Source organism: Tarenaya hassleriana, unplaced genomic scaffold, assembly GCF_000463585.1.
Source record: "Tarenaya hassleriana unplaced genomic scaffold, ASM46358v1 Cleome17, whole genome shotgun sequence".
NCBI lineage: Eukaryota > Viridiplantae > Streptophyta > Magnoliopsida > Brassicales > Cleomaceae > Tarenaya > Tarenaya hassleriana.
In genome coordinates, this window is record NW_010965122.1 from 474,895 (window position 1) to 494,163 (window position 19,269).

Genomic DNA, 19,269 nt, shown 5'->3' on the forward strand with positions numbered 1-19,269 from the left:
GGAGAGTACGCGTCGTATCCTGGAAGTCCTCGGCATTCTGTGATTCGTCTCCGAAATCAAACAAGAAAACAGATTATCAACAACAACAGAGAATTCAGGAAGCAGAGCAAGAGCAGGAGCAAGAGCAAGAGCGAGAGCGAGAGCGAGAGCGAGAGAGAGAGCAAGAGAGAGAGAGAGAAATGTGAACGTTAGTTGCTGCGATCCTGAATTTATACGCTTCCATTTCTCTTTGTTAGTTCGAATTTCAATTTTTCTTTGTCATTTCAAATTTTAAATTTTGCGAACGTTTAATTTTTTTCCGTTGTGTTAATTATATTATATAATTAGTTCTATATTTCTCTGTTATTTCAGATTTTCATTTTCCTAATTATTGGTTAATAAAAAATCGTCTGCACCGCAGCCTTCTCCGTCGACCGGATCCGGCGAGCTCTCCGACATCGTAGGCATCTAGCGCCGGAGAAGCAGGGTCTGTGGTTGGGGATCCCGATCGATCTCGCCATCGATGGAGATGGCGCCGATCCGAATCTGGAACAGGTCAAAGGCCGAGGCGGCGGCGGAGAAGTTCATCGTCGTGGCCGTCGAGACGAAGCTAGTTTGGCGATGCCGGTGGAGCTACAATCTGATCAGATTGAATTTGGCTGAGAACCGATGGCGATGGGAAACCCTACGTGATGGATAACAGCAATTACATCGTGGCCTGTTTCTGGGTAAGAATGCCGTCGAAGTGAGTATGATTGAAATTTTCTCTTTGAATCCTGCAAATGATTCAGCAGAAAGAGCTTAATGACCAAACTGTTGTTTGGTCCTCTATTCTGCTGCTGATAGGCCTGTGAACAAGTCTTCGTCGATGGGAGTGACATGTACCGGGATTCGAGATTTAAGTCGATTCCAAGCATTGTTCAGGCAAGTGAACTCGGCTGTAATGACATCATCTCCATTCTGATATTAGCTCCAAGCTCAAGCTTTGATTTGGCTGCTAGTTTTGATCCTGTGGCCATTGGTCTAAGTCAGTTCCAAGGATCCTTGCGGAAAGGAAAAGACGATAAGGATTCACGCTGTTGGTTCCCCTAGCGGCATGGGGTTTATGATCAGAGGAAGAACTTACTTAAAAGATAATGCAAAGGTAAGGTTTCGCTCTTTCTGAAGGAAAAATAAACAATCTTAAGCTTTTCCTTCTTCTTCTATTTTGTTTTACGGTCAAACATACATTTCCTCGAGATTGTATTATAAGAATGAAGGGTCTGGTTCTCCTGCAATATCACTGCCCTTTGTGTTATCGACATACCCCCCAAGTTTCTGTTTTTGTTCTTGTCTTATATTGCTGCTTGTGGTTTCTTTATCTCTACAAGTTAATTCCCTAAACTTAGGACAATTACCACATGGGTTTGACAGAATTCTGATTCCGAACTACATTGTCCTCAAATCTGACGATCCTGTGATGCGCTTTAAGAAGGGCTATCTTCTTGTAGTGTTATCAAAGTAAGTCCCCTTTCTTCTTCTTAAATTTGCTCTTTCGTTTGATCACTCTCTCACTTTTGAGAAACTTTTTTTTTTTTTTTTTTTTTTTTTACGTTCTGCTGAGGAGAATAAGGGACTGTGTACTGATGCTTCACACCAGATTCTTCACAGATAGCTTTGAATCGATTTGAAGTGTATTCAGATCCATTGTCTGATCTGATTACCTTTATTTTACAGTTGCTTTCATTCTCTACTTCATTCTTGAATTTCTGAAATATCTCATCCACCTCAGACTTATGTTTCATGTAATATATCCAACACATACGTGAGAAATCATCAACAAAGATGATGAAGTACCTACTCCCAATCAAAGATTCAACCGGCATAGGACCACATACATCTGTGTGAACTAGTTCCAACTTTTCTTTTGCTCTCCAATTTGAAGTTTGGAATGGCAATCTTCTCTGCTTTCCCATCGAACATGCTCTGCAGTTGCTGGAGTCTTTGATCGATTCTGGTAAACCAACTGCCAGACCATATCTCACAATATAACTGAGACCTTGATCATGATAATGTCCCATTCTCTTGTGCCAAATATCAGAATCTGTCACCTCACTTTGCATAGCCTCATGTTTCTCGATTGCAGGATTAAAACAGAAACTTTTATTCTTCATTTGAATCCTGAACAAAACATCATCTGTATCATTTCCAATGATACACTCATTGCTGTCAAAGACAACTTTGTACCCTTTTTCAATCAACTGAGCAACACTTAGCAGATTTTGGTCTATTTGTGGCACAAATAGAACCTCTGTCAGCAGCTTGTTATTCTTTGATCCATTGATTAGCACATCACCCTTCCCTTCTACAGGAATGTATTCACCGTTTCCAATCCTGACTTTGGACTTGAATGATGTATCTAACCTTTTAAACAGATTTCTATTCCCACTCATATGATTAGTGCAGCCACTATCAACCAACCAACCATTCTTCACAGCATTTGAAACAAAACAAGATGCAACAAACAGATTTTCTACCTCATTTGTTTCTGCAGGTTGAGCTTCTGCAGTTTGTGGCATTTTGCTTCGACAAAACTTTTCAATATGACCAGGTTTGTTGCACTTTCTGCATTTGAAGTCTGGTCTCTTCCAGCACTTCCAATGAGGGTGATTTGTTCTTGTACAATGCTTGCAGGGCTCATACACAACCTTCCTTTCTCCACCCTCATATGACATATTTCCTTGTTTCGATGAACTCGAATCATGTTTCGATTTCTGTTGGCTGAATTTTCCTTTGCTAGCCTTCCAGTTTTTTTCGGAGGCCTTCAATGCACCCTCTGCAGACTCATCTTTTCTCATGAGCCTTCTTTGTTCTTGTGCTTGCAAAGCACTTTGGACCTCTGCTAGTTTCAGGTCTGAGAGATCCTTGGTGTTTTCCAGAGATGCAATTGTGGCTTCAAAACGTTCTGGTACAGACACCAAAACTTTCTGCACAATTCTTTTATCATCAACATCAGTACCAAGAATTCTGATTTTGTTCACAATACTTACCAAGCGATCAATGTACTCCTTTACAGATTCACTTGATTTCATTTGTTGCCTGTCAAACTCTCTCAACAGGTTTAGCACCTTCATCCCTTTGATCTTTTCATCACCTTCATACTCCTTCTTCAAATAATCCCACATATCCTTTGCTGAGGTCAATTTCATGATCCTTGTGAATATTGCAGGGGTGACACCAGAAAATAGACAAGACTTAGCCTTTGCCTTCCTTGTAACCTTTTCTTTGTGAATCCTAATCTGATTCACTGTCGGATTTGCCTGTAATGGTGCCACATCATAATCTTCGACCACTGCTTCCCATAGATCAGTCCCCTCCATGAAAGCTTGCATTCTGACAGACCAGACTTGATAATTTTCTCCATCAAAAACTGGTGGTCCGGTTGAAAACAGACCAGATTCTGATGTTACAGATTGATCCATGTTCCAGCTTGTGTTTGTGCTCACTTCAGCCTCCAAGATCTGTTCAGCTCTGATACCACTGTTATCAAAGTAAGTCCCCTTTCTTCTTCTTAAATTTGCTCTTTCGTTTGATCACTCTCTCACTTTTGAGAAACTATTTTTTTTTTTTTTTTTTTATATGAACTTCATATCTTCCAAACGTACATATAAAAGCACACAAAACATAACTACTACAAACCAAATTTCAGCCCATACACCTAAAAATAATACCTGCTACAAAATATGTAACTACTCCATCTTCTTTTTTACCTGCTACATCAAAAAGAGTAACTAAACCAGTTTATGTTTCTGATTTCTTCAACAAAAAAAACTTCGACTTTAGTTTCTTCCAGTCTTGAGTCACTTTCAACATGTAGAAATGCTTATATATGTCTTTTTGATGATATAATGTCAGGTGATGGGTGGAGAGCCTCTTCTCAAACTTATAGCAGTGGATTGGTTAAACGTTGATAAAGCCGTAGATCACATTGCTCTTCATCCCAACTGTCTTGTTCAGGTGCTGCCTTTACCTGCTCTATGCTTTGATGGCCTCTTCTTCTATAAGAAACTGAGTAATTCGTCTGAGAATTCTCGGAAACTAGATTCCTGTCTTCAAATAAGAATATGGGAACACTTCTTCAAACCATGGCGTGCCCGATAATGATTTACTCTGTCAATGTTTCCTCCCGCATTGTGGATGAGGTTCGGGTACTCTCATATATCCGGGATATGATTATATTTGGAAAACAAAGAACGAAACAAACAATAATGATTTACTTTGTTGACACTGTTTGTTTCTGTTGTTTGGTTGCCTGATATGAACTTCTCTTGCTTGTAGTCAGAAGCAGGGAAAAAGCTACCCTTCATCCTCGTCACGAATCTTCAGGTTCGGTTAATACCCTATATAAGCTTTATAGGTGAAGCTGTTGTCCAAAGTTATGCTTCGAAACATGCCAACAAATGCAGACATTGAACTATGATCTTCAAAAAAATAAATTATGAATCTGCCGTTTGATAAATCTTTTTTTCAGTTAGTTTTTTGTGCTCTTAATTTCTGATATGTAACCACTTCCTCACATCTTTCGTTCTTTTTTTTCCTCCCTGGCAATCGTGTTCCATCCAAAGCTGAGGTTATATGTTTGTGAGTTGAGAGCTCGGGTCTAACTACGGCGGAGTCTGACACGTTTTTATTTCTCATGGCTGCCAGATTCCAGCAAAGCCCAACTGTTGTTTGGTCCTCTATTCTGCTGCTGGTAGGCCTGTGAACAAGTCTTAGTGACATGTACCGGGAATCGAGATTTAAGTTGATTCCAAGCATTGTTCAGGCAAGTGAACTCGGCTCATCCTTCTTGTCTCTGAAATTTTTGGCATGTAGCTGTCGCGGTTTTGTAACAATCACAGGGATGCTGGATGATCAAGCGGGCTGTCGGAACAAAAGCCTGCTTGCTCGGTAAAGCTGTGGCCTTGCAAGTACCTGAGGCAGGATAATTTCTTCGGTTTAATTCTCTGAAATTTTTGGCATGTAGCTGTCGCGGTTTTGTAACAATCACAGGGATGCTGGATGATCAAGCGGGCTGTCGGAACAAAAGCCTGCTTGCTCGGTAAAGCTGTGGCCTTGCAAGTACCTGAGGCAGGATAATTTCTTCGGTTTAATGGTGGCTCCGCCGGTGTTTGCGGCGTTGGGTGCGGTCGTGTCGTTCGTGCCGATGGGTCCTCTGGGTCTCTTCATCTCTTCCGTGTGGAAGAAATCGCGGGACGCTCTGAAACGCCAAAAGGCAGCGATTGATTCGATAGAAAGAGGGACATTTCTTGCTTTGTGTGAAGTGGCGAAAATTAAGGTGTTTATACACATATATTCATATACAAATTCATACACACATTTATATATATATATATATATATATTTGTATATGTACGTATGTTTATATATGTGTATGTATATATGTGTATATGTTTTGCTTTTGATTAATTTATATTTTTTAAATAAGAAAATGACATGATCCAAACCATTTCAGGAAGTTGGAGATGATCTTTCCGGAAGCTTTACATAAAAGTAAAATATTTTATTACATTGGATAAGTTTCGTATCGTTATTACTGATAACGTTATATTCGAGTTCAATTGTGGTTTCACCGCTACGACAAGTTCTATCGAAGCTAACAAACCAAGTCTATATCGATGTTGTGACCGCTTTTCAGGAGAGAGACTGATAATTGAAAAAAATTTAGTGAGAAGGTCCTCTGCTTTATAAATGATATTTTGATGTTTTTTTCGCTTCAAATGATAATTTCTTTGTCGGGACTTGGCTCGGAAGTGCAAAGAAGCTTATGATAAACCAAAACGAACGAAAACATGTAATAACATTTTCAACGTTTTCGATTTGAAGACTAATCAGACCTCAAAACACGAAACCTACCCACCACCACATAGACCCACCGGCCGGCCACTGCCGGCCGGAAAATTTCCACCGGGCTAGCCTACTTGCCTTGATGAGAGCCATGATGCTAAATAACCTTCAGATCAGACGGGGTTGCTTGGTTGGTGCTTTCCAAGCCTTAACCAGTTTCTCTTCTCTGAGTCCCTTCAAACGGTATGCACCCGTTCCTACTCTACCAAATAGATCATTGTGTATATATGTGTATACATATATGAGATCAAGAAATGTTTACAGGTTAACCAAAAAGATAAATGAAAAAAATCTCTTTACAGTTTCATAAATTGTCATCAGGATTATTATAAGATAGGTAAGTCTGCTGCTTTTGAGTAGTGATGCAACAAATCTGGTTTCTGTTTTGCATAAGACTTATGCCAGATACTTTAAAATTTCTTCTATAGGGAGAACAGAGAATATTAAAATCGAATTACGAGGTTATTATTATGCTTTCCTCCATGATTTTTATGTCCTCGGCTCTTGACCGCATTTGTCAATGTGCAGTTATACATTTCAACGAGAATATTCCATCCGCAAGTGATGCTGAATATATATATCCTTACTAGGAGCTGCACTGTACAAAGCTATGGCGAAAGGGTTGTTGTTCGCTTGAGAAATCTTTGAAGCTCCCGAGATTTTGGAGAGTTTTACTGAAACTCCATTTTTCTTTTCTTTTTTTCCTCCATAAAACCGGACAAGGTTTCGGGAACTATGGTTTCTCCAAGATCAGCTTTTTCCAGACATTTCTTCAGAGATTCGCAGAGAAGGGCTAATTCGGTGTTGGTGTTGAAGAAATCGTTGACGAGGTTGAGCACATCGAGGTTCGTATCTCTCTCGGAAGATAGGAAGAGCTTTCTGACATTTTCGTTCATGTCGTCGACGCAACCGGTTAGTTTATCGAGCGAGATTGATCGGATCCTGAGGCGATTGTAGCTGATGGATTCTGGGTTTTTTGGTTCGACGGGAACCCTAGGAGAAGTGGAAGGAGACGGAGAGCTTCGTCTCTTCAGCGCTGTCAGGACAGAGATTCTGCGTCGGCACTTGTAATGCAAAACTTGCGTGTACAAAGAAATATCTTTGCAATATACGATCATTCATTTTTGCTTATGCATGGTACAGTTACATGTAATATTATCGATAGCAAATCTTTCTTCAGGTCATCTGCGTATTTAATCTTTAGCACCATTTAAGATATTTCTTTGTAAGTTTGAGCTCGAACCCATTTGAGATAATCAGACAGCCTGTGTTAGAAAGACATGGCTAATTCCATCTCTTTCTCGATGAGAGAGAGAGAGATATTCAAGAGAGGTCAAGACGGAAGACTGGAGAAGTACTGGCTCCGAGGCGGCGAAAAATCCATCGATTTCAACAGCGATTTCTCCATCTCCTTCCATCTCCTTCTCCACCTTTCACAGATTAATATATATAGATAATTTTCCTAATCAAGCAGAAATTCAAACAGAGAAGAGCACTTACAAGGTATGAATCTTTGCTTTTCAAGAACTTACAGGTTCACATATGGTTCCACCCCGTGGTGTCCTTGGCCTCAAGTACTTCGTTTTTACCATTCTGTAGTTCCATCGGAACAATACCAACCTAAAAAAGAAAGAAAGAACTCAATGAACATTTTAAGCCCAACAACTTAATACGCTTCAACACAAAGATAACAAGTTTGAAATTTCAGAAAAGATTACCATCGTCATAAGCATGAGAGAGAGAGATTGATTTGATAAGAACAGAAAAGAGGACTAACGTGGGCTTCGGCTAAGTATGTCTCTTGATCGCACCTGTACAGAGTTTCCAGAAAATGTTACAAAGCTTCAAAGAAAAACAGGAAAGATGCAACTTTTTCTATAAAACCAGATTTTTCTACAAAACCAGACCTTCACGCGTGGAATCAGGAAGAAGCATGCAAATGAAGAAAAACTAGGTTTTCTGGCCTTGGGTTCACTAGGTGGGTAAACGTAGAAATCAGTACGGAGAAACCGAAATTAAGAGATGAGTAGCGGAGTCACAAGAAACTCCAAGAACCGGAAGAGATAGCGAAAGAAAAACCCAGATAGATTTAATCGCCATTGTAGGGGGAGAGAGGGGGAGAGAGAGAGAGAAATGATGGAATAAGAATCCAGATCCTCTTATTTAAGGGTCGGCATTTTCGCCCAAAAAGAAAAGACAGAGTGTAAGGGTATTTTCGATATTTCATAATAACCCAGTTTTTTCCATTAAAACGGTCAGAAATCAGGCCCATTTGAATTCAAAAATTGGGCCGATTACATGATTTACACGCAAACCCAAAAGATTGCAAATTTCTTGTCACTTATATTAATGTAAATATTAAGAACTCCATATGCCTGCCAGATTCAATTTTCAAAATACGTACCTCAGCATATTTGATTTTTGTGGGACAAGAATCTCCACACCTTTCTGTTAGTTCTATCATTCGACCACATCTCCAAGTGATTCCCGACTCATGTATGCTGTGATGATATCAGAGTGAGAGGCCTGTAATACATATACTGAAAAAGATGTTTGAATCTTAGATCAAGCCTCGTCCTCCGCCGGCGTAAAAGCGGGCGGCTTGAACGTCGGAGGCTTCGGCGGGAGATTTCCCAGATTCCTCTGGATATCATCGCACGTCCTTGTACATGAAGTGATAATCCCCCATCGAATCACCGATTCGCAAAGCCTTTTCGAACAGAGACAGATCTCTTCGAAACTTGGATCGAAAATAGCTTCTCCGCCTCTGGATGTTCTACTTAAATCTCTGAATAGCAATCCGGTTCACCTTTTTTTGTTTTCTTTTTCGGTTAAGAGAGTCAGAAATACTGAACCGGAGTTTAAATTAGTAGTAATGGACGATTCGGTATGTCGCGTTTCCGGTTTTCACCCGGTTCTTTTCGTGTACCGGAACCTCTCGACGATCCAGAAGCATCTGGCCTTAATTTCACAGAGCGTCTTCGGGTAAAAAGTAAAACCCACAACCTCAGATTGAGTACAATGTACGTTACACACGATTTACCACCTTCTGAAAGGCATTTTAACTGGAAACTCCCTGTTTTTACTGATATTCCAACCAAATCACTCAATAGGATTCATCGGGACAGCAAATTACAACAAAAGATAATACGACGAAAACATTTGATTGAAAGCCAAACAAAAATTTGACAACCAGGCGAATCACAGAATGCCGAGGATTTCCAGGATCCGACGCGTAATCTCCGTTCTTAAGAGGCGTAGCTCTCCGTCTCCTTCCCTTTCTTCTAGGGTTCCCATCGAACCACAAAACCCAGAGTCCATCGGCTGCCATGGCATCAGGATACGATCAATTTCAGAGTCATTAACGTTTCTTGTAAAGTATATAAACCGTATTGTTCAAGACTCTTCTTTTGCTCAAATATGTTGTCTGAATTCTCTGGATGAGTTCTACTTTACAGTCTTGACCTTGTGAATGATTTAGGATGTTCTTTGGTAAAAAAAATAACAATTTACGTAGTCGAAATGGACATGAAATTGTATATGGATGCTCTTGGATACAGTACGCCTTGGGGGTGAGGGATGTTGTTCTCTTAAATGTGTTTCAATGCTATGAATTCAAGAACCACAGAAAAATTCTGCAGGGTTCTGGATATTTTAGAAAGACTTGTAACAGTCTTTTTATTACTACAATACACACACAAATACTTGCAGATAACAACATATGTAGAACCTTAAATGACTGTTGTTGCAGTTATTTGTTCAGACATATCTTGAGTAACTTGAACCCGTCTTGGTTCCCTTCATACTCCTCCTTGATTCATGTTTCTGAAGAACTCAAATCTTCCAGGATGCAATCCTTTTGTGAATATATCCGTCATTTGTTCTTCAGTTTCTGCAGTAAACCAATTGAATCTCTTCCTGTTGTTGCACCTCCCTCAGTTGATGTGATGATACTTGATCTTAAAGTGTTCTGCTCTCCCATGGAACACCGGAATTTTTCAGAGATTGCAATTGTAGATTGATTATCTACAAACACTTTGCATTTCAAACCGAGGTCTTTCATAAGTTTCCTGAGCCATAAAACTTGTTTTGCTGCTGGCAACATATACAGTTCCTGATGTACTCTTCATGTCAATCACTGTCTGAAAATTCGATTAACTCAGATTCTTCATTCTTCTTGGATAGAATGCCATGTGGGGGAGTTTCATTAAATACCTTAGTATTCTCTTTGCTGTTAGAATAACAAGACAATGGATTTTTACAGCAAAGAGAATGTCAGGTACATGAGACAGCCAATGATTCTCCCTATACATCTTCTCATTTGTAGTTTCAGATTCTGAAAACTTGTGCAGTCTTTCATTGGGGTCGAAGGTTGTAGAAAAACAATGTTGCATCTTTGGTAGATGTCTTCAAGTGATCTTGTCCCTGTCAATGGAATGGAGGATCATCAAATCTATCGACAATGTCAGTTTCTTCTGTGGTAAACTGCAGAGGATCAGGAACAGGTTGTTGTTCAGCTTCTGAGTTAACCACTTCTCTGTCATCCCATTTTCATTCTTCACTTTGTTTCAGGTACATATACTCTATATGCCTTCGCAACCAAACTGTAATCGACCAAGATGCCTTATGTTGCCTTGTTGTCACGTTTGATTCCTAGGATCAATGAGAAACCAAAATATCTTCAGATGGCTTCATAAGGTGTCTTCAAACACAAAGATCTTGTAGGCAGCAGATTCTTCTCATGTAACATACACCTTGACATCTCTACTGACTGATTTCCTCTTTCACTTACCCTGTTTTGTAGGGGATTTCGGAGACAGTAAGTCTCGAGTCTTCCATCTTGATTCTTTCTCTCTCTCTCATCGAATCTCGTCCTCTCGGTCGAGCCTTGTCCTCCTGAGTCATCGCCTCATCCCCAAGTACATAAGGATCGGATAACCAACCATTACAAAAATGATCTTACCTTTTGTATTTGTCTCAGAATACAGAGACATAACAAATATCTATAGCTGGTAAAGATTATTCATGTCATACACGAAGGAAGATAATTTCATACAATATGCGGTTTTGCCCTTCAACAAAAGTATGCGACTCAACGAGAAAACGAGGGTATTTGTTAAGAATTATGAGGATATTATTATGATTTCCTCCACGATCTTTATGCAGCATTTGTTAATGTGAAGTGATACATTCAACGAGAATACTCTGCCCACAATTGATATCGAATATATATCTTCACTAGGATGTATATATATATCCCACTAGAAGCTGCAGTGTACAAAGCTATGTCCAAAGGTGACAAAGATGATGTCTCGTTGAAGTGTATGCGGACCCTAAAATTGGAAGGACCCCATATTTTTAATTTATTTTTTATTATAAAAATGTTAAATTTTAATTAAATTATATATAACATTAAAAACATTATCAAAACTCTTCACAAATATAAATTATTTATAAATTAATTTATAGTTATAATGAAGTATTTATTTAAAATGCTTCTAAATTATTTACTTTCATTATTTTATTTTTAATTTTATTGATAATAAATTAAATAAATAATTTAAAATCATTATTTTTATCTAAATTTAAATGAAATATAAATACAACAATATTCAATAATAAAAATTATATTAAAAAACTATAAATTTTAATAATTAAATTAATAATTTGTATACGGCCTCAATTTTTTTTGAGACGTGAGACGGTTCTAAATGTGTGCATACGTGCTTGCGACTCGGAGAATGAAGAAGATGGCTAAAACAGAGTAAACCTCGGTTTCAGGAAGAAACTTTGCGTTAGATATCATCGTATTGGAAAGGGGCCTAATTAACGAGCTCGGGGCAATTTGGCTATTTCGTCGAAGTCGATAATTGGCCTTTAAATTTCTGTTATTGGCTCTAATAGAGAGGGGTTCATCTTCGGAGACAACATCGAAATGTGGACACTTTACAATCTGGTAAAAAATGTATAGTTCACTAAAACTAGACAGATCACATGTGGACACTTTACAATTTCGGAGACAACATCGAAATGTACGGTATCTAGACTCGATATTTTCGGGGCATGTTGATGCTCGTCTTAACAAAAACTCAACCACGGTAATCTCGAGACCGATTTCACAAATCAAACCCCTTTTACCTATATATGATTTTTCTCGACCGATCTACACACACGCACATATATATATAGGTTGTGTTGGGATGTGCATGGAAGGGATAGAGCAGAACCCGATTGTTTACGAGCTAAGGTCGAAGATAACATTTAGATAAAGGAAAGTTTGTGTTGAAGTGATAAATGATAAAACCCGATCATGATACAATGTATAAAGTCTTTACAACTTTTCGGTATATTTTACTTTTCATGATTTGAACGAATGGTTGAAGAATTATACTTGAAGAAGATACAAGAAAGTGAATAATCGAATCAAGATAGCTTGGGAAATTCTCTACCACATTGTCTAAAATTGTATCGACGGAATCATTTTACATTTTTTTGTGCAAGAAGTTCCGTCTTTTTTCTGAGTCTCGTCTTTGCTTAGATACGTTCTTTTTTTTCCGCGTTATCTAAAGTAGCATTACATGGATTTCGTTGTCATGCTTCAAAATTGAGATCTGTCAATTCGCGAGCAAAATGAATCAGAAGAAAAATCGGATTCAAACACACTTCTCACACTGCATGGAACAAGATGAAGATTCTTGATTCAAGATTCGAGATCCGATTTGCCTTGAAACCATTTGTGGTATTCCCCCGAGAAAGTGATTGAAGCCATCAAATTTTTCCAGGAAGTTGGAGATGCTCTTTTAGAAAGCTTTACGTGCAAGTAAAATATTTTCTGACATTGGATAAATTTCATACCATTATTAAAAATAACGTTATTTTCGAGTTCAGTTGTGGTTTCACTGGTACGACGGGACTAATTTGATGCGACAAGCTCTATCGAAGCTAGCAAACCAAGTCTACATCGATGTTGTGGCCACATTCAAGGAGATAGAGATTGATAACTTAAAACGATTTAGCGAGAAGGTCCTCGACCTTATAAAAGATATTGATGTTCTTCTCGCTTCATATGATAATTTCCTTGTCGGGACTTGGCTCGAAAGCTCAAAGAAGCTTGACGTAAACCAAAACGAATGGAAGCATGTTGTGATCAACGAACAGATACTAGAGTGGGTTACTCCTTGCCTCGGGCGGAAACGTACTTCGGTCTCCTCGTGAAAAGCTTATGATAGAAGAAGAAGCGGAAGCTCGAGCTTGAGAGCTAGCGAAGAGGATGGATAGCTCGAGGAGAGACGATGGTCATTTCGAAACATCTATTCCGAAAATATTTCGCTTAATGTTTGAAATAGGGGTGATCATTTTAGTCGAGCCGATCCGAAAACATATGATCATGATTGAACTGAATTCGACGTAAACACCGAATGACTACTCTTTTTTTTTTCTTTCTAAAACTGAAAAAATAAACCAAACATAATAAAAAAACCAAAAATCTTCTTATATATAAAAAGTACAGTTTATGTAACGGGAGAATGACAAGTGTATTTTTATTAGAAATATGAAAGATTGCATTTTTTTCTACGAGAGTCAATTATTCAATTAAAACATATGGGTACAGATGTAAATTTAATTTATTTATTTATCTGAGACGAGATTGATGGAATCATGGAACATAATAATATGTTCAGAGTATGCATCTAATAATAATGGGTATTTGTTATGGCACGTATCTATACTATTTTTTAAAACCATTCCTATTCTAATTCTAGGTCAAGATTTATATTAACTACACGTAACATATATTTGTGTACATAATATTCAATTAACTTTAGTGTTTATAAATGTTTAAATTTAAAAAAATTTACATTCTTTTCTGTGTATAATAATAAGTACATTAATTACAATGTATAATTAAAAGTTTTTAATTCTCTGTTCATTAACCAAACCAAAGTAACAAAGAAAAAAAAAATCAGATTCAATTAATTTTAATATTCAATTAATTTTGATCAGATTCAATTAATATCTTAATAACATTTATTATCATTTTTTATAAATTAAATATATTTATTTTTGAAGTTGTCTATAAAATAGAGTAATGTTAAAAATCATTTTATCCCGATCTTTGACTCTAGTGTCATATCATTGCAGAAATCATTAGCTTTTGTGAATTTAGATCTGATTTACCGTACAATTATTCAGTTGTCTTCCTAACAAATTTGTTTTTCCTTAGATTCTCTCGGAGCACCGAAGTATAACGAGTTATCTGCACAAATTTCATCTAGATGAGCATGAATGACCCTTTGGGTATAATGACCACCTATCTCGAGACCTTTACAAATAGATGTGCAAACTATTCTGTTATCACATATATAATGGAAATCGGAGACAGGTAAAGTATAAACTGTTTTATTGATTACTCATTATGTTTTTAATTGCAGCCAATACTACACGAGGTTTGAATCCTATTGTTGTGAAGAATACAACATCATTCAGAAGTCTAGCAATCTTATTTTGAATTTATTCCATCTGATGGCAGGTTCGACTATTCTTTATATAGATTTAGACTCGGAAAAGGGCATTTTCAAAATAACTGTACTTGAGAATATATTTTTATTTGCGAGATGTTTTTCCTTTTCTATTAAATGCTTTATTGCTAATTAAATGCAGCCTTTATTAAAAAAAATTTTATTTACAAATCGTTTTCAAATAGTAGCAGTCGATAAGTTTCCATCAAACAAGATTATGATTTCCATTATGTAGTCTCTATTTAATTTTTATTATTAACTTATATTTATTTACATTCCATACTAATATATTTTATGTATTTGTATATATGCATACATATTCCTTTATATTATATATAATTATGATATAGCAATCACCAAGAAGAATCGAATATGTTTTGTTGTTGTTCAATGGCAATAAAAAATGGATTTAAGAGATTTTTTTTTTACTTTTTTAATACATGTTAGATGTCAGTTAGGTTGTTTTGATATCTTTATCATTCTACCATTATTCTAGGAGATTTAGATATATCGTTTCCTATTTTTTTCTGGTTTATTTGTTCGTTTGCTTCTGTATATATATGGAAGTTCGTACCCAAATGAATAATATGAGATATTTTTCCTTCTATATCTTGAACCTTAATATGGTATCAGAGCGAACTGCTCTCCGCTCATTCTCTTGATTCCGTCATTTTTTTTTCTCTCTCTGAGCCATGACAGAACCTGAAACTCAGGTTGAACCACTTCATGTTCAACCACCAATCTTACCCGCCCCTGTTCAGAATCTTGATCCTTATTCGAATCCGCTTTATCTTCACGCTGCAGACACGTCTAGTGTGTCTCTGATCTCCGAAAAACTCCTCGGTGAATCGAATGTCAATGTTTGGTCTCGATCCATGATCAAGGCCCTTAACGCCAAAAACAAACTGGGGTTTGTTAATGGCTCTATCCCCAAACCTCCAGCTACTGATGTCAATTCAGGAGCATGGTCACGTTGTAATGACCTTGTATGTACTTGGTTAAACAATGATGTCTCTCGACATTGCTAGTTTAATCATTTACCTCGACAAATGCGCATGAAGTTTGGCAAAATCTAGAAAAGAGATTTCAACAGAAGAATGTCGCTAAGATCTACAACATCCGGCAGCAACTCGACAATCTTCATCAAGGTTCGATGGATCTTAATACCTACTTTACGAAGCTCACGAGTCTTTGGCAGGAACTTCATAACCATGAGCCACTTCCATCCTGCACTTGTCATGGATGCACATGCGCATTGTCTGAGCGTTGGCAAGATCTATTCGCTAAGAGGAATGTCGTCAAATTCCTCATGTGTCTCAATGACTCTTACACCCCTCCTAGACGTCAAATACTCATGATGGAACCTGTCCCGGACATTACACGTGTTTTCAACTTGATTTCGCAGGAGGACCATCAACAGATTTCTGTCTCTGCTCAGTCTGATGCTGTTGCATTTCAGACACATGTTGTTCATCCCAGATCTGTTCCCTTCCAATACGGACATCCTCCTCGTACAGGACCTTCTTCGAAGCCTCAGCCACAATGCACTCACTGTGGTCTTCTCGGTCATACTGTCAACAAATGTTTCAAGTTATATGGGTACCCTCCTGGGCACAAATCAGCGAATTCTCAGCCATGGTCTTCGAAAACTTTGAAGAAACTTCCGCATCCGCCAATTCCTCCTCATATCAACATGATAAATTCTGAACCTGGTAGACTTTCTGAATCTGTCTTACCTGATACTTCTGATCAGAAGAGTGTCATCGAACATGCTCAGTCCTTGATTTCCCAACTCAGTACCCAGCTTCAAGGAATTAGTCTTTCTGTTAATGATCAGCCTTCAACTGCTCCTCGATCCAACTCTCCAGGTATTCCCCTTCACCCTTTATTTTCAACCTTTAAACCGAACCACATTCTATCTTCATCCTTTTGGATTCTGGACACTGGTGGCAGTAATCACGTCTGTCATAATATGTCATTGTTCTCTGAACTCCATGAGATTTTTCCAATTTTTTTCTCTCTACCTGATGGTTCTTCAATCTCAGTAACAAGATCTGGCACTGTTACTATTTCCTCTGTCCTTACTCTGCATTTTGTTCTGTTTATTCCATCTTTCAATTTTAATATTTTAAGTGTTAGTTCACTCACTAAACACAATTCTCTTTCTATGTCTTTTTCTCATGATTCATACACCATTCAGGACCTTTCTCGGGGGTTGAAGATTGGAGCGGGTGGACAGTGCAATGGTCTTTATATTCTCCATATGCAAGCCCCCTCCTCCGCTTCTCTCCCTTCCAGTTATGTTTTTGCGTCTTCAACCTTGGATGTCTGGCATCGCAGGCTCGGCCACCCATCCAATCTCAAGATTCATGGTCTTGTCTCGAATAATGAGCTTCAGTTTTCTTCTGTGTCTTCTTCTTCTTCGCATTGTGATGTTTGCCACTTGGCTAAACAAAAGCGATTACCTTATTCTTCTTCTTCTAGTTCTTCTGCTTCTTCTTTTGATTTATTACACTTAGACATTTGGGGGCCGTTTCACACCTCGACAGTGGATGGACACCGTTATTTTTTATCCATTGTCGATGATTATTCCCGTGTCACTTGGATTTATCTTTTGAGAAATAAAAGTGATGTCGCTTTCAAATTCCCTCAGTTTGTTTCTCTTATCAGAACTCAATACTCCAAAATGATCAAAGCTATTCGTATTGATAATGCTCCCGAACTTGCCTTTACCGATTTTCTTCTCAAACACGGGATCATTCATCAATTTTCTAGTCCATATACATCGCAACAGAACTCAATCGTTGAACGCAAGCATCAACACATCTTGAATGTGGCTCGATCGCTTTTGTTTCAATCCAATATCCCATTACAGTTTTGGGGTGATTGTGTTTCTACTGCCGTGTATCTAATTAATCGAACTCCTTCTCTTTTACTTCACAACAAATCTCCTTTTGAGTGTCTTACATCTAAGAAACCGTCTTATTCTCATCTACGAATTTTTGGTTGTCTATGTTATGTCTCGACTTATCCTAAAGACAGACATAAATTTGCTCCTCGAGCCAGACCTGCTGTGTTCTTGGGTTATCCCTCGGGCACTAAGGGTTATAAAGTCTTAGACTTGGCAACCAATGTTGTTTATGTGTCTCGCAATGTGATCTTTCGCGAAACAGATTTCCCATTTCAATCTTCTCGTCTGTCTCCTCCCACTGTCACATTGTTTCCAGAAGGTCATACTCCATTTTTTCTTTTTGATGAGCCTGCTACGGTCACTTCTTCATCGCCGTTAGCTGTCGAGCCTCCTCTGTCTCCTCCTTCAGTTTCTTCTCCTGTTCAATCTTTCACTCCATCTCGTTCAGTTCCTGAGAACAATGACAAACCTGTTCGCAAGACTAGACCACCCTCATACCTATCTGATTATCACTGTTACTTATTAGCTTCTGATTCCACACCCCCTGATGCTTCTAGTACATTGCACCCTCTCTCTACTTTTCTGTCTTATGACAGACTTTCGCCAACATAAATTTTTTCCTTTCCATCTCAACTTTACCTGAACCAACATCTTACACACAAGCTGTTAAGTTTGATCATTGGCGAGAGGCTATGTGTCTTGAACTGGATGCTCTGTTGCGGACAAATACGTGGACTGTTTGTTTGTTCTCTTCCGGTTGGTAAGAAATCTGTTGATTGTAAATGGGTTTTCAAAACAAAGTTTCATGCAGATGGCTCAGTTGAAAGGTTTAAAGCTCATTTAGTGGCAAAGGGATATACTCAGTTAGAAGGTGTTGATTTCCTTGAAACATTCAGTCCTATGGCTAAAATGCCCACGGTCCACATCATTCTTGCATTGGCAGCAACAAACAACTGGATTCTTAATCAAATGGATGTCTCCAATGCCTTTTTGAATGGAGATATGGAAGAGGACTTTTATATGACGTTGCCTCCTGGTTATTCGACGCTTAAGGGGGAGTATGTACCTTCTGAATCAGTCTGCAAGTTAAACAGATCGTTATATGGTCTTCGTCAAGCTTCTCGGCAATGAAATCGGAAGTTGTCTCAGATATTTCTCAGGGCTGGTTTTCAGCAAGCTCAATCATATAATTCCCTGTTTACTAAAAGACATTGCTCTGTTTTTGTTGCAGTACTCGTTTACGTTGATTTTCTTCTTATAACCGGGAATGATTCTGATCTTGTTGCGAATCTGAAAGCTACTCTTGCTGCTCACTTTCAGATCAAAGATCTTGGTCCTATCCATTATTTTCTTGGCTTGGAAGTGGCACGATCCAGCAAAGGCTTATATTTGTGTCAGAGAAAATACACGTTGGAGCTTCTCGATGAATTTGGCATGCTTAGGTGCAAGCCTTTGTCGACTCCAATGGAGTTTAGATGCAAGCTGAGCTAGGACTCGGGTGAATTACTGTCTGATCCGAAACATTATCGCACTCTCCTCGGAAAGCTTATTTATCTTTCTCTGACACGTCCAGATCTTGGTTTCGTTGTTACCAAATTGAGCCAATACATGTCCCAACCGAGAACATCACATCTACAAGCGGCTTATCGAGTATTACGATATCTCAAGTATGCTCCTGCACAAGGTCTCCTTTATCCCTCGTCTTCTTATTTGCGTCTTTCCGCCTATACCGATGCTGACTGGGCGTCTTGCCCAGACTCCAGACGCTCCGTCACGGGTTTTTGTGTGTTTCTCGGCAGTGGTCTTATCTCGTGGAAGTCGAAGAAACAACAGACCATTTCTCGAAGTTCAGCCGAATCGGAATACAGAGCCATGACACAAACTACATGTGAACTTGTCTGGGTTGATGCATTACTTCGAGAGCTGAATATTCAATGTCCGAGACCTGTGACTCTTTATTGCGATAATCAATCA

The 19,269-nt window shown here is 38.4% G+C and overlaps 2 protein-coding genes and 1 long non-coding RNA gene across 8 annotated transcripts in view; 1 reads left to right on the plus strand and 2 right to left on the minus strand.

Annotated features, from left to right (window-relative positions):
- Positions 1-223, minus strand: part of LOC109116534 (UPF0496 protein At4g34320-like) — a 1,075-nt gene extending 852 nt beyond the window's left edge. Inside the window, exon 1 of the mRNA XM_019202153.1 lies at positions 216-223. Coding sequence (XP_019057698.1) covers positions 216-223 — 8 coding nt within the window. The remainder of the gene's footprint in view (positions 1-215) is intronic.
- Positions 7-4,955, plus strand: LOC104809858 (protein ENHANCED DISEASE RESISTANCE 2-like). Of its 6 annotated transcripts, none has more exons than XM_010535949.2 (11): positions 7-231; positions 401-724; positions 826-903; positions 1,012-1,123; positions 2,513-2,569; positions 2,653-2,926; positions 3,035-3,077; positions 3,188-3,509; positions 3,874-4,160; positions 4,297-4,344; positions 4,666-4,707. In XM_010535949.2, the coding sequence occupies exons 2-8, from the start codon at positions 672-674 to the stop codon at positions 3,204-3,206; spliced, it is 636 nt and encodes a 211-aa protein (XP_010534251.1). In that variant the 5' UTR covers positions 7-231; positions 401-671; the 3' UTR covers positions 3,207-3,509; positions 3,874-4,160; positions 4,297-4,344; positions 4,666-4,707. The 6 variants fall into 6 exon arrangements, 5 of the variants coding, with proteins under 5 accessions (XP_010534251.1, XP_010534250.1, XP_010534252.1 ...); XM_010535948.2 differs by having other exon boundaries at positions 7-187; XM_010535950.1 differs by lacking the exons at positions 3,874-4,160; positions 4,297-4,344; positions 4,666-4,707 and adding an exon at positions 3,802-3,830 and having other exon boundaries at positions 7-187.
- A 2,346-nt stretch (positions 4,956-7,301) lies between these two features.
- LOC104809859 lies at positions 7,302-8,424 on the minus strand. The gene is made up of 3 exons (XR_771219.1): positions 8,270-8,424; positions 7,584-7,676; positions 7,302-7,485 (listed from the first exon to the last, which is right to left on the minus strand). It is a non-coding gene; the product is annotated as an uncharacterized LOC104809859 (long non-coding RNA).
- Positions 8,425-19,269: the final 10,845 nt, after the last annotated feature.